The sequence below is a fragment of the Bombina bombina genome, chromosome 5, assembly GCF_027579735.1.
Source record: "Bombina bombina isolate aBomBom1 chromosome 5, aBomBom1.pri, whole genome shotgun sequence".
NCBI lineage: Eukaryota > Metazoa > Chordata > Amphibia > Anura > Bombinatoridae > Bombina > Bombina bombina.
This window is the reverse complement of record NC_069503.1, coordinates 1103977575-1103992127: the sequence shown is the minus strand read 5'-3', so window position 1 is coordinate 1103992127 and position 14553 is coordinate 1103977575. Positions and strand designations below refer to the sequence as shown.

Below are 14553 nucleotides of genomic sequence, written 5' to 3'. Positions count from 1 at the left end.
CTATACGTTAAGGTCTTCTTATCTTATCTCTCCCTGTATACAACAGAATTAGTAGACCTCCTAATCGTATCTACCTCTCTATACATTAAGGTCTCCTTATCTTATCTCTCTCTCTGTATACAACAGAATTAGTAGACCTCCTAATCTTACTTACCTCTCTATACGTTAAGGTCTTCTTATCTTATCTCTCTCTGTATACAACAGAATTAGTAGACCTCCTAATCTTATCTACCTCTCTATACGTTAAAGTCTCCTTGTCTTTTCTCTCTCTCTGTATACAACAGAATTAGTAGACCTCCTAATCTTATCTACCTCTCTATACGTTAAGGTCTTCTTATCTTATCTCTCTCTGTATACAACAGAATTAGTAGACCTCCTAATCTTATCTACCTCTCTATACGTTAAGGTCATCTTATCTCTCTCTCTGTATACAACAGAATTAGTAAACCTCCTAATCTTATCTACCTCTCTATACGTTAAGGTCATCTTATCTCTCTCTCTCTGTATACAACAGAATTAGTAAACCTCCTAATCTTATCTACCTCTCTATACGTTAAGGTCATCTTATCTCTCTCTCTCTGTATACAACAGAATTAGTAAACCTCCTAATCTTATCTACCTCTCTATACGTTAAGGTCATCTTATCTCTCTCTCTCTGTATACAACAGAATTAGTAAACCTCCTAATCTTATCTACCTCTCTATACCTTAAGGTCATCTTATCTCTCTCTCTCTGTATACAACAGAATTAGTAGACCTCCTAATCTTATCTACCTCTCTATACGTTAAGGTCATCTTATCTCTCTCTCTCTGTATACAACAGAATTAGTAAACCTCCTAATCTTATCTACCTCTCTATACGTTAAGGTCTTCTTATCTTATCTCTTTCTCTGTATAAAACAGAATCAGTAAACCTCCTAATCTTATCTACCTCTCTATACGTTAAAGGGACAGTCTAGTCAAAATTAAACTTTCATTATTCAGATAGGACATGTCATTTTAATCAACTTTCCAATTTACTCTTATCATCAAATTTGCTTTTTTCTCTTGGTATTCTTAGTTGAAACTAAACCTAGGTAGGCTCATATGCTAATTTCTAAACCCTTGAGGGCTGCCTCTTATCACATGCTTTTTAAATTACATTTCAACACAAACAGAAAGTACATGTGGGCCATATTGATAACACTGTGTTCAGGCACAGAAAGTTATTTAAGATTTAGCACAATACAATGCTAAATGCAAGACAATAGATAATAAACAGTCACAGTCATGTGATCAGGGGGCTGGAAGAAGGCTCCTAGATACAAGGTAATCACAGAGGTAAAAAGTATATTAATGTAACTGGGTTGTTGAGTCTATAATAATATTTCCTTGGTTGAATTCTATAAAGTAACTTTTTACCCTTAAAGGGACACTGTAGCCAAAAAAATTATTTTGTGATTCAGATAGAGCATGCAATTTTAAGCAACTTTCTCATTTACTCCTATTATCAAATTGTCTTCATTTTCTTGTTATGTTTATTTGAAAAGCAAGAATGTAAGTTTAGATGCCGGCCCATTTTAGGTGAACAACCTGGGTTGTCCTTGCTGATTGGACAGCACCTTAAAACAAGTGCCGTCCATGGTTCTGAACCCACAATTTGCTGGCTCCTTCGCTGAGATGCCTTCTTTTCAAATAAAGATTGCAAGAGAATGAAGAAAAATTGATAATAGAAGTAAATTAGAAAGTTGCTTACAATTACATGCTCTATCTGAATCATGAAAGATTTTTTTTGGCTACAGTGTCCCTTTAATACTGGGTGTCTCGCTAAGGGGCGTATACTGCATTTTCATATGGGAAGGAGATGCACACATTACAAAAGTGCACAATGAAAATAGAAATTTAGAAATCATACAAAATAAATAATTGAACCAATCACACAAAATACTCAAAATGTATTGTTAAAGGGACATGTCTTTCATGATTCTGATAGAGTATACTATTAATATTATAAATAACTTTCCAATTTACTTCTGTTATCTAATTTACTTGTTTAGCTGCTGATTGGTGTCTTCACTGATGTGTTCAGCTAGCTCCTAGTAGTGCATTGCTGCTCCTTCAATAAAGGATTCCAAGAGAATGAAGCAAATTGATAATAGAAGTAAATATGGTAGTTGTTAAAAATGTTTGTTCTATTTGAATCATGAAAGAAAAATGTTGGGTTTCATGTCCCTTTAAGGTGCCTCAAAAATCTTAACAAAATTGTTCACCAAAAATCGTATTTGATCAAAAATGTAAAATTTGTATGTAAATTCCACAGGAATAAATTGTACTAAATATGCTCAGTATAAACTGTAATTTAAGTACACTGGATACGCAAAAAGTACTTATAAGTACAAAATAAAACGCTTAAAGGGACAGTAAACTCCAGAATTTTTATTTAAACAGACAATCTACTCCAGAATTGTTATTTTTTAAAAAGATAGATAATCCCTTTATTACCCATTACCCAGTTTTACACGGTTACACTTTTTCCCTCTGTGATTACCTAGTTTCTACGCCTCTGCAGACTGCCATCTTATTTCAGTCCTTTTGACAGACATTTTAGCCATTCAGTCCTGACTCATAAATAACTCTACAGGAGTGAGTACAATGCTATCTATACACACAAACTAGCGCTGTCTAGCTTTAAAAATCTGTCAATATGCCCTGAGACAAGAGGCGGCCTTCAAGGGCTTAGAAATGAGCATATGAGCCTACCTAGCTTAAGCTTTCAATAAAGAATGCCAAGAGAACAATGCAAATTTGATAATAAAAGTAAATTGAAAAGTTGTTTAAAATTGCATGTCCTATCTGAATCATGAAAGTTTTTTTGACTAGACTGTCCCTTTAATTATGTTTTTATGGTAAAATGGCCTGAACATGGGAGTTCGATGACGTATATAAAATATTCTTTCAAATCCCAGCAAAATTCTGTAAACATTTTTGCCCTACAGATCTCACTGTTCTTTTCTCGCAACTTAAAGCTTTTATCAAAATACTCAAACCACTAATTACTCTGAAAGGAAAACCTAGGCAATTTTAATAGATTATGCATGTGTTAAAGGGACATGAAACACAACATTTGTCTTTTAGGATTCAGATAGAGCTTACAACTTTCTAATTTACTTTTATATTATAATTTGCTTAATTCTCCTAGTATCCTTTATTGAAGATCCAGTAATGCACTCCTGGGAGCTAGCTGAATAAGTCAGGTGGGCCAATAACAAGAGATATATATGTGCAGCTACCAATCAGCTAGTTTACAGCATTGCATTGCTGCTGCTGAACCTACCTAGGTATTATATGAAGAGAACAAAGCAAAAATAGATCATTTAAGTTAATTGGAAAGTTGTATAAAATTGCCTGCGGTGTCTGAATCATGAAAGTTTAATTTGAGTTATTAAAATGTAATTTAAACTTTATATCCCTTAATTAAAGGGACATTAAACCCTTTTTCCTTTATGATTCAGAAAGAGCATCCAATTTAAACATCTTTCCAATGTACTTTAATTATCTAATTTGATTAATTTTCTTGCTATCCTTTGTTGAAAAGAATACCTAGGTAAGCTTAGGAACAGCAAAGCACTACTGGGAGCTAGTTGCTTATTGGTGGCTTCACATATATGCCTCTTTTCATTGTCTCACCTGATTTGTTGAGCTAGCTCCCAGTATTGCATTGCTACTGGAGCTCAAATTCTGTACATAATTATGCTACAATTTTGTTGACCCAGCTATTTACTGCAAAGTTATTGCTTAGTGCAGGGAGCAAGCGCATTGGCCACAGTCAAGGGAGATAATTAAGCATAAGCACCAGGGTTTTCAAGTATTTTTTTCCTTATAGAAAATGTTGCTAATTGTGACAGTACTGTGTGTGCAGATCTTTTGCAATGCTCTATTACTGATATGTACTACATCTATAGAAAAATGACTAAGGCCCCTTTACATATTTAAGCTAATAAATGTAGTGCTAGTTGGGAGGGCTTGTATTAGTAGAGATTTGTTTATTGAGGATACCTTTTTTTCTCTATTGGTTAGGTTATCACACATCTGTATTTGGAGTATACAGCGACTGTCTACTGGAGAATCTTCCAGGACTGAAAAACAATGGTTGTACAGTTGATGTGATTCCTGCGTTGCCAAGACTACAGATCAGCACTTCCCTTCCAAGGTAAGAACAGCGGTCTTCATTTTAGTCTCGTTCTTTCAATGATGGTGACAGGTTAGAGCGGATTACCTGTGAAAGAGGAAATCACTGTAATTGATAACTTATTGTTAGATACCAGAGAAGCATCCTGCAACAGGTCCCACATCTATCAGCTTGTAAGAAGTACATGAAACGTTTAAATACTCATCATTTGTTAGGAGCCAGAAATGGCCTCCAAGCTCCTCCCACCTATTGCGTGTATATTTTGGTACGTTAAGTTTCTTCAATCATAGTCGACACAGTGATTTGTGCATGTTCAATTTGAAGTAGCTAACTGAAAAATATTAAATGTGCACTGCTAAAATGTCATGCAAGAAAACGGCTTACTGGACAAGAAGCTGTGGGCGGAGCCTTTTCGGGTGCTAACAAACAATGATTATTTAAAAGTTTCATGTACTTTTTACAAGCTTATATATGTGTAACCTGTGTAGTATGTGGCAATACGTAATAAAGAAGAAATATTGGGTCTAAACTGACCCTTTAAGGTCCATGTACTTAATCTATCATATTTATTTTAGACAAAACCTATTATTTAAGTAATGCACTTTTTCTGAATTTTAATCACCCTCTCGGCCACCTCTCAGTAAGATAAAAAAAAGTCTATCCCTTGACAACTTGGCGGTACAGCCAATAGTACCACGGTACCACCCACGCTGTGTATTGCTATACACTACCGCTAGTCTGAAAGATCGGCTTTCACTGCATGTGCATCGTCTGGGTGGTTCCTATTGGCTGTACTGACCGTTTGTCAAGAGGTACAAAAAAAATGACCTTACTGAGAGGCAGCTGTGAGGGTGATTAAAAACCACAAAGAGATTGTTAGTTTATTAGTTAAATAATGTGTTTTAATTCAAATGAATGATATATTTAATACACTGATCTTAAGCTTTGGGTTATGTAAATAAATTTTAGTTACTTAACCATCACTATTATTATGATGAATATAATATAAATATTTACAGAAGACATTAACAGGTCTGAGATACTGTTGTATTTACAAACTAAAAGTTTATTCTGACAATAACTGCAATGAACTCAATGAAACAATGCGAGTTCAGAGCATGTTGTTTTCTCTGTCTTGCTTATTTAAAGTCCATTGAACCACTAGGAAAATACTCTGTATAAGAATGTGCTTTAAAGAACACTCACAGTTAAAAGAACATGAAATATATACTGTTTAATTATGTAGTAAAGCGATATTGCCAATATTTATTTTGCTCCCCTTTTCCTTTTTTTTAACTCTAAAAATCGTATTTTCCAATTTCCATGAAAATGGAAGAGCAGTCTCCAAACTGCACATGCTAAAGCAATTGCTCGTTCATTTATTTAAATCTACCCTTGTATTGTCTCAGTAGAGGGAATAACAATTTGTTTAAAAAAAGGGAAATTTAGGTTACAACATTGCCGCACTTTTTCATTTGTGGAGACTAAAAACACTTATTTCTTCCATATTTTAAAGGGATAGTCTACTCCCGATTAAACAATGAGCCGTAACTTCGATCAACCTAAAAACATACCGCTGCACCCCTTTGGCTACACTGCAGATTGACTCGTACACCATTAATGTTACGATGAGTAATTGTATTTGGCTTCTAGATATGGCCACCAAACTCCTCCCTCCTCCTTCATTCCCTACTCCATGCCTTTCCAGTCTTGTGCATGTAAAAAATGAAACGTCGCTGTTTTGCTGTTGCACATAGTGTTCCGACTGCTGACAAGCAGAACTTGGCAGTGCGGCTGCACTTCAGCCGTGTCTTTCTATTCACTAATAGAAATAGCCTCCATCTACTTTTGCTTTTATTTATTTCTATAGCTCCTTGTAATTAACATGCACAATCTTAGGACAATTAATAATTGAAAGCACAAAATAAATATTACATATATGTAACAAACATCTTGTGAAACAAATAAAATTGCTCAATGGACTTCCATGTGTTTTATTTATAACATTCAAAAGAAGAAAATCAAATGATAAATTAGGACTAATTTAGCTAATTAACTTTGTATGTTGCAGTTTAATTTTCTATACTAACATTGGTATAGTGCTCCCAATTGTTACAAAAGTTCTGTATATTTGGTTCGCACTTTTATTGCAAATGCGCAAAGTGGTATAAACACATCTTCACAATCCAACTAGGGAGTCAAATCAGACTGGACGATTTAAAGGGACACTCAAGTCAAAATTAAATTTTCATTATTCAGATAGAGCATGCAATTTTCAACAACTTTATAATTTACTTCCATTAAAAAAGTGCACAGTCTTTTTATATTTAAACTTTTTGAGTCACCAGCTCCTACTGAGCATGTGCAAGAATAAGTGTGTATGCATTTGTGATTGGCTGATGGCTGTCACATGGTACGTGTATGCATTTTTGATTGGCTGATGACTGTCACATGGTACAGGGGGAGTGGAAATAGACATAACTTTTAAAATTGTCAGAAAAAAAATCTACTACTCATTTGAAGTTCAGAATAAGTGCTATTGCATTGTCTTGTTATCTTGAATTTGTTGATTATGCAAATCTACTGTGAAGACTGGTCCTTTAATATAGGAAAATGTAAAGATGTAAGAGTGGGGGTAGTTTGTCTTTCTATAGGAACAAAACCAATGTTCTTTTCATGATTACTCGTTGACCGGTCGAGCTACAGGACATGCAGTGGGATCTTTTTGGTTAATTGAAGGTATGGATTCCTCAGTCTACTCTGAAGTCTGAATGCATCATTATGTCTTGCACTTTTTTTCTGTTGTCTCAACTGTTTAATTCTTTTGTGTTTCAGATCTGCTCATGTCTTGCAGCCGTTATCAGGTGAAGATGTGTCTACTCACGTTTCTGTACAGCTTTATAATGGTGAGACACAGAAGCTTGTTATAAAGCTGGAAAATATTGGGACGGAACCACTAGAAAACCTTGAGGTCACCTCAAAAAACTTGAACAAGGGTAAGATCCTTTTTTTTACATCTGTGTCAAGGTCAGGTGTATTTTTTGTTGTTTTAAATAAATCCATCCAGCTGCTTTTTCTTTTCACCTACAGGATGTCTTTTTTTTTTTTTTTTTTTTTTTTTTTATTTAAAGTTTTTGTTTACGTACAAAAGCATTCCTTAATGTACAGAAATTCCATTATGTCTTGGGATTAAAAGGGCGGTATACACCAACTGTCATATAGCTGCATGTAGTAGACAGCACTATAAAGAAGAATATGCACAGATACTGATCTAAACATCCAGTATAAAACCTTTTAAAAACTCCCAGTTTAGTACTTTTGATGAGGTTAGGCTGGGACACCCAGTGAAAGGGTATGGGAAAGCAGGAAGCACAGACCCCCCCCTCCCCCTATATATGAGCAGACAGATTATACAAACAGGGATCTGTAGACTTTAGTCTGCATCTGATACTTTGGGGCTTTGTTAAGAGTCTGAAAATCAGTCCAATATTATTAAAAAAATAAGCAAAACTATACACTGTTGCAAAAACACTCCCAGATGGGCTATTTAAATGGATCATCTACAAAACATATATGCAAAGAAAAATCCAGTGTACAGTGTCCCTTTAACATTGCTGTATATTTGTTGAATTTTACAGTGGTTAACATGGTTTGTGAATGAAATACTGTTAAATGTACTAAACGTATCTCTGGCTATACAAGCAAAGGGCAAAAAATAAAATAATAATATACCTAGTTAAAATAAATTGAAAGGTACCTGTAAAATAAAATAAATCCTAAGATAGCTACAATATAATTATTATTTATATTGTAGCTATATTAGGGTTTATTTTATAGGTAAGTATTTAGTTTTAAATAGGATTAACTTAGTTAATAATATAAATATGATTTAGATGTATTTAATTAATATTTAAAGGGCCTTGATACCCACATTTTTTCTTTCATGATTTAGAAAGAGAATGCATTTTTAAATATATTTCTAATTTACTTCTATTATCTAATTTGTTTTATTCTCTTGATATTCTTTGCTGAAAAGCATATCTAGATATGCTCAGTAGCTGCTGATTGGTTGCTGCACATAGAAGTCTCACGTGATTGGCTCACCCATGTGCATTGCTTTTTCTTCAAATAAGAATATCTAAAAAATGAAGCAAAATAAATAATAGAAGTAAATTGTAATGTTGTTTAAATTTGTATGTTCTATCTGAATCATGAAAGAAAGATTTTGGGTTTAGTGGCCCTTTAAGTTAGGGGGGTGTTAGGGTTAGTGTTAGACTTAGGTTTAGGGGTTAATAATTTTATTACAGTGGCGGCGGTGTAGTGGGGGGCAGGATAGGGGTTAATAAATTTAAGATAGGTTGCGGCGGGTTCAGGGAGCGGTGGTTTAGGGGTTAAACAATTTTTTTATTTGCGGCGAGGTGCGGGATCAGCAGGATAGGGGTTAATAACTTTATTACAGAGGGCGGCAGTATAGGGGGCAGGATAGGGGTTACTAGGTATAATGTAGGTGGCAGCGGTGTCCGGGAGCGGCGGTTTAGGGGTTAATACATTTATAAGACTTGCGGTGGGGTCTAGGAGCGGCGGTTTAGGGGTTAATACATTTTTAATAGTTGCGGCAGGGTCTAGGAGCGGCGGTTTAGGGGTTAATACATTTTTAATAGTTGCGGCGGGGTCTAGGAGTGGCAGTTTAGGGATTAGTAACTTTATTTAGTTGCGGGGGGCTCCGGGGGCGCCGGTATAGGGGGTAGAACAGTGCAGTTTAGTGTGGGTGCTTAGTGACAGGCTAGCAAGAAAGCTGTCAAACAGCCGAAGAGCAGCGAGATCGGATGAGTGATAACTCTCACAGTCCGCTGCTCATCGCCCCGCGGCTTTTTGACAGCTTTTTTTGATAACTTAGGCATATTTTTTCAGGAGGCGATGTGAGGCGAGCTTAGGCGGGCGTATTGGGCCGGCGAAGGCAGAAAAGTTGACGGCTTGATAACTACCCCCCTATGACTGCAGGTTCCACAAGAGAACCCGCACTGAGGATTTATCAAGCCCTTCGCCTCTCTATGACTGCAGGTTCCACAAGAGAACCCGCACTGAGGATTTATCAAGCCCTTCGCCTCTCTATGACTGCAGGTTCCACAAGAGAACCTGCAGTGAGGATTTATCAAGCCCTTCGCCTCTTACTGACTGCAGGTTCCAACTAGAGAACCCACAGTCAGGATTTATCAAGCCCTTCGCCTCTCTATGACTGCAGGTTCCACAAGAGAACCTGCAGTGAGGATTTATCAAGCCCTTCGCCTCTCTATGACTGCAGGTTCCACAAGAGAACCCACAGTCAGGATTTATCAAGCCCTTCGCCTCTCTATGACTGCAGGTTCCACAAGAGAACCCACAGTGAGGATTTATCAAGCCCTTCGCCTCTCTATGACTGCAGGTTCCACAAGAGAACCTGCAGTGAGGATTTATCAAGCCCTTCGCCTCTCTATGACTGCAGGTTCCACAAGAGAACCCACAGTCAGGATTTATCAAGCCCTTCGCCTCTCTATGACTGCAGGTTCCACAAGAGAACCTGCAGTGAGGATTTATCAAGCCCTTCGCCTCTCTATGACTGCAGGTTCCACAAGAGAACCTGCAGTGAGGATTTATCAAGCCCTTCGCCTCTCTATTACTGAAGGTTCCACAAGAGAACCCGCAGTGAGGATTTATCAAGCCCTTCGCCTTTTACTGACTGCAGGTTCCAACTAGAGAACCCACAGTCAGGATTTATCAAGCCCTTCGCCTTTCTATGACTGCAGGTTCCAACTAGAGAACCCACAGTCAGGATTTATCAAGCCCTTCGCCTCTCTATGACTGCAGGTTCCACAAGAGAACCCGCAGTCAGGATTTATCAAGCAGCAGTCATCAGACCTCTGCTTCTCTACCCTCTTCTCCACCTATTAGGTGGAGAATTTTAATCTCCCCGGTCTCATCAGACTGGGGAGATTGACAGCTCCTGCCTGCGCATGTTTTGGCTTTGGGCGGGCAGGGGTGGTATTGCACGTGAGTACAAAATAGCGCTTGTGTGCAATGTTAAATTTCGACAGCGGATTGCTACCCGCCAGAGGAGAGCTGGGGCGGACAGGGGTTAATATGTAGGCCCCTTTTCGCCCTTGCTTGATAAATCAAGCCCTAAATGTGATTTCCATTTATTGAAATTCAATTATTGGGTATTAAATGATTTCAACTTAAAACAAACTGGTTTCTAAATGTTATTACATTTTTTCAATGTTTGTTGCAAATGTATTTATAATGAATTATGCAATTAATGTGTGCCTTGACTAGCATAATTAATATTTATAAGTGACAGAAAATGTTATAATATTGCAAAGTATTACACTGCTCCCGTCTGGCTACTTTATAATATCACTTGGCTGGGGAAATGTTCTGTAGACACTGGGTTGTGTCTAGATGTTTTTTGGTGGGTTTTTTTTTCTGTGCTTTTAAGTAAGTTGAGTCACGACTCTTTAAAGTACGTGTACTTAGTGAGTAATTACTGCACGTAATAATGCACTAACAATACTAATTTGAGGCCAACTTCATCAGTTTATGGGATGACATTAGCCTCTAAACAACCTTACATTTTTAAAGCAAGTTTGGAATATTTCAATTCATTTTGTAACTTTTAATACCCAAGAACTTTGCTTAAAGGGACATTAAACACCACTAACATCACTATCTAATATAAAAATTCATCCCCACACAATCATTATTCACATATCCCCAATAGTGAACAACAGCAGCAGCCATAAATATCCCTATTGTATTCAACGTTTTCTATGCCTCCAAAATAGCCCCCAAACTCCTCCCCCCTCCATTTTCCTTCTCAGCATTGACTATATTTTTTCAAAGCCTCGTTCCTGTGGCTTACAACTGTGTCACCACACAGTGCAGATGAGACGTGTTGCGCATGTGCAAATTCAGCGAGTCACGTGACAGAATGATCCAATCACGCAAGTGCAACAGTCCGTGCACAGACCTAAAAACTAATTTGCAAGCCGCTTACTACAGGGGGCATATAGAATCAGTGTAAAACCATATCTCCTTTGGGGCTGAGTTTGTGGGCTATCTTTAACTGTCTGGCTGCACTGTAAAAGATAGAATAGAACACAATACGATCTGCAGTTGAATATTTGACAGGTCACAGAAGTATAATCAGGAAAAAATCATTTGATTAAAGGGATAGGAAAGTCAAAATTAAACTTGCATGATTCAGATAGAGCATGTTATTTTAAGACACTTTTAAATTCACTTCTATTTTCAAATGTGCTTCGTTCTCTTAGTATCCCTTGTTAAAAAATGAATACGCACATATCATACACTAGTGGGAGCTGCTGCTAATTGGTGCCTGTACACATTTGTCTCTTGTGATTGGCTAAATAGATATTTCAGCTTCCTGTCAGTAGTGCAATGATGTCCCTTCAGCAATGGATAACAAGAGAATGAAGAAAATTTGATAATAGAATTAAATTGGAAAGTTGTTTAAAATTGTATGTTCTATCTGAATCATAAAAAGAAATTTTGGGGTTTACTATCCCTTTAAGGTATGTAGGTAATGAGTATTTTCTGTCCCTTTAAATGGAATACCGCATGCAATGTAATTTATTTAGCTTGTTGCATTTTTGTGTGTGCGTACGATGAACTGGTTAAAGATATATATTTCCAGTTATAATTGTATACTGAAACTTCAGAAAGTTAAACAAATCTTTTTAGACATTGTTTACTGTATCATTAGACAGGATTCGGGATACTGAATGCGACAGGTGTGTGACTGCTTTATATTGTATAGTGTCTTTTTGTTTTTTATTTATTGCAGTTTTATAAATATAATTAGATATGGCACTGCTACATTTTTTAGTATTATGTAGATTCCATTATTTCTGTCTGTAATTGAGATAAAGTCAAGGTAAATATGTTTGCTAGGGTTATTACTATAGACAGCTCACGTCTTACTTATGAGAAGGTCCTACAGAAATGTTTGTTTATACTGAATAATAAGTGATCTCTTCCACCTACAGCATTGCAATAATTAGATGTAAATTTACATTGCACCTCAGCACGTTATTAAAGCATTATTTTTGTAAAGTTTTGGATTGGATTATTATAGTGTTTTGCTTAAAGGGACACTGAACCCAAAAATGTTCTTTTGTGATTCAGATAGAGTATGCAATTTTAAGCAACATTCTAATTTACTCCTATTATTAATTTTTCTTCATTGTCTTGCTATCTTTATTTGAAAAAGAAGGCAGTCTCATTACTGCAAATCTGCATCTAATGTCACTCTCCCTCTTGCTCATACTAGCTGCTGGTGACATCTCCCCTAATCCTGGTCCCCCACAACTTCTATGCCCTGCACACCCACGTGTGCCCTTCAATAAACGTCAAAAACAAAACTCTGGTAACCTTAATCTCATTCCTCTTGCACCTAAAGCCACCAACCCCTTCACTTGTGCACTATGGAACTCTCGCTCTGTTTGCAACAAGCTCACTTCTATCCATGACCTCTTTATCTCAAACTCTCTCAACCTTCTGGCTCTCACATAAACCTGGCTCTCTCCTTCAGACACAGTTTTCCTCTGCCGCACTGTCACATGGGGGTCTCCACTTCAGCCGGGGTGGTGTTGGTAATTTAATTTCCTCTCATTGCACCTTTCAACAAATACAGCCCTTCTCTTCCCTCACATTTTCTTCACTCAAAACACACATGATTCGCTTATTCTCTCCACTCTCTATACGTGTTGAAGTCATATACCGCCTCCGGGCTCCTCAACTCTATTTCTAGATCACTTTGCTGTCTGGCTACCTTATTTCCTTTCCTCAGGTGCCCCTGCCCTCATTCTTAGCGACTTCAACCTCCCTATTGATAATCCCACTGCCTCCTCTGCAAAACAGCTTCTGCAGCTCACTTCCTCTTTCGGCCTGTCACAATGGACTGACTCTCCCACTCACAAAGATGGTCACTCCCTTGATCTGATTTTTAGCTATCAATGCAATGCAATCTCAAACTTCATAAACTCCCCTTTTCCTCTTTCTGACCATCACCTCCTCACTTGTAACATCACTTCCTTCCCTACAACTCTCCCTCCTTCTACCCCTCACACCAAACTTCACAGAAGAATCAAGTCATTAGATCAGCGACAGCTGGTTAGCTCTCTCGAACCTCTCCTCTCTTCCATCCCCTCTTTTTCCTGCCCTGATGAATCTATTTGCCACTACAACTCCACCCTTATATCGGTCCTTGACACTCTGGCCCCACCTACCATAGCTTGGAAATCATATACTCATCCTCAGCCCTGGCATACTCCTCTGGCACGGTACCTATGCAGATGTTCCCGTTCTGCTGAGTGACACTGGAGGAAATCTCGGAGTTCAGCTGACTTTCTTCACTATAAGTTCATCTTGAACTCTTACTATTCTGCCCTTAATCTATATAAACAACATTATTTCTCTACTCTTATCTCTACTCTTTCTTCAAACCCAAAACGTGTGTTCTCCACATTCTCTCTCAGCTCAAGATTTTGCCAGCTACTTCAAGAACAAAATCTACTCACAATCATCCAAAACCCACATAGTTCTTTTGCCCCTGTTGCAGAGGAAGAAGTTTCTGCCCTTATTACTATCCTCTCACCTCACTACCTGTCCACTGGACCCCATCCCCTCACAGCTACTCCCCTCCCTCTCTTCTACCCATACCCCTATACTCACACACATCTTCAATCTCTCCCTCAGCACTGGTATATTTCCCTAATCTCTTAAACATGCACTGGTCACACCAATCCTCAAAAAACCTTCTCTGGATCCAACCTCCCCACCCAACTACCGCCCTATTTACCTACTCCCTCTTGCCTCAAAGCATCTTGAAAAGCAAGTATTTGCACGTCTATCCCATTTCCTTACATTAAACTCCCTCCTTGACCCACTGCAATCTGAATTTTGCCCCCTACACCCCACAGAGACATCAATTGTTAAGGTTACAAACTACCTACTTACAGCAAAATCCAAAGGCCACTTCTCTCTACTTATCCTCCTTCATCTGTCTGCAGCCTTTGATACTGTCGACCACCTTCTTTTTCTCCAAACCCTCCATTCCTTCGGCATCTGCAACACAGCTTTCTCGTGGTTCTCTTCCTATCTGTCTAACTGTACCTTTCGTGTAGCTTTCTCTGGGGCATCCTCTGCCCCATTACCTCTTTCTGTCGGGGTACTGCAAGGCTCTGTCCTTGGTCCCCTCCTCTTCTCAATCTACACATCCTCATTAATAAAGTTCCATGGGTTTCATTATCATTTGTATGCTGATGACACCCAAATCTACCTTTCTGCACCAGAACTATCTCCTTCCTTGCTAACCCGTGCCACTAACTG

The 14553-nt window shown here is 37.8% G+C and overlaps 1 protein-coding gene across 2 annotated transcripts in view; it reads left to right on the top strand.

Moving 5' to 3' along the window:
* TRAPPC9 (trafficking protein particle complex subunit 9) overlaps positions 1 to 14553 on the top strand; it is a 1774054-nt gene that overhangs the window by 361057 nt on the left and 1398444 nt on the right. For both annotated transcript variants that reach the window (XM_053715382.1, XM_053715383.1), the window contains exons 14-15: positions 4056 to 4188; positions 7003 to 7163. In XM_053715382.1, coding sequence (XP_053571357.1) covers positions 4056 to 4188; positions 7003 to 7163 — 294 coding nt within the window. The remainder of the gene's footprint in view (positions 1 to 4055; positions 4189 to 7002; positions 7164 to 14553) is intronic.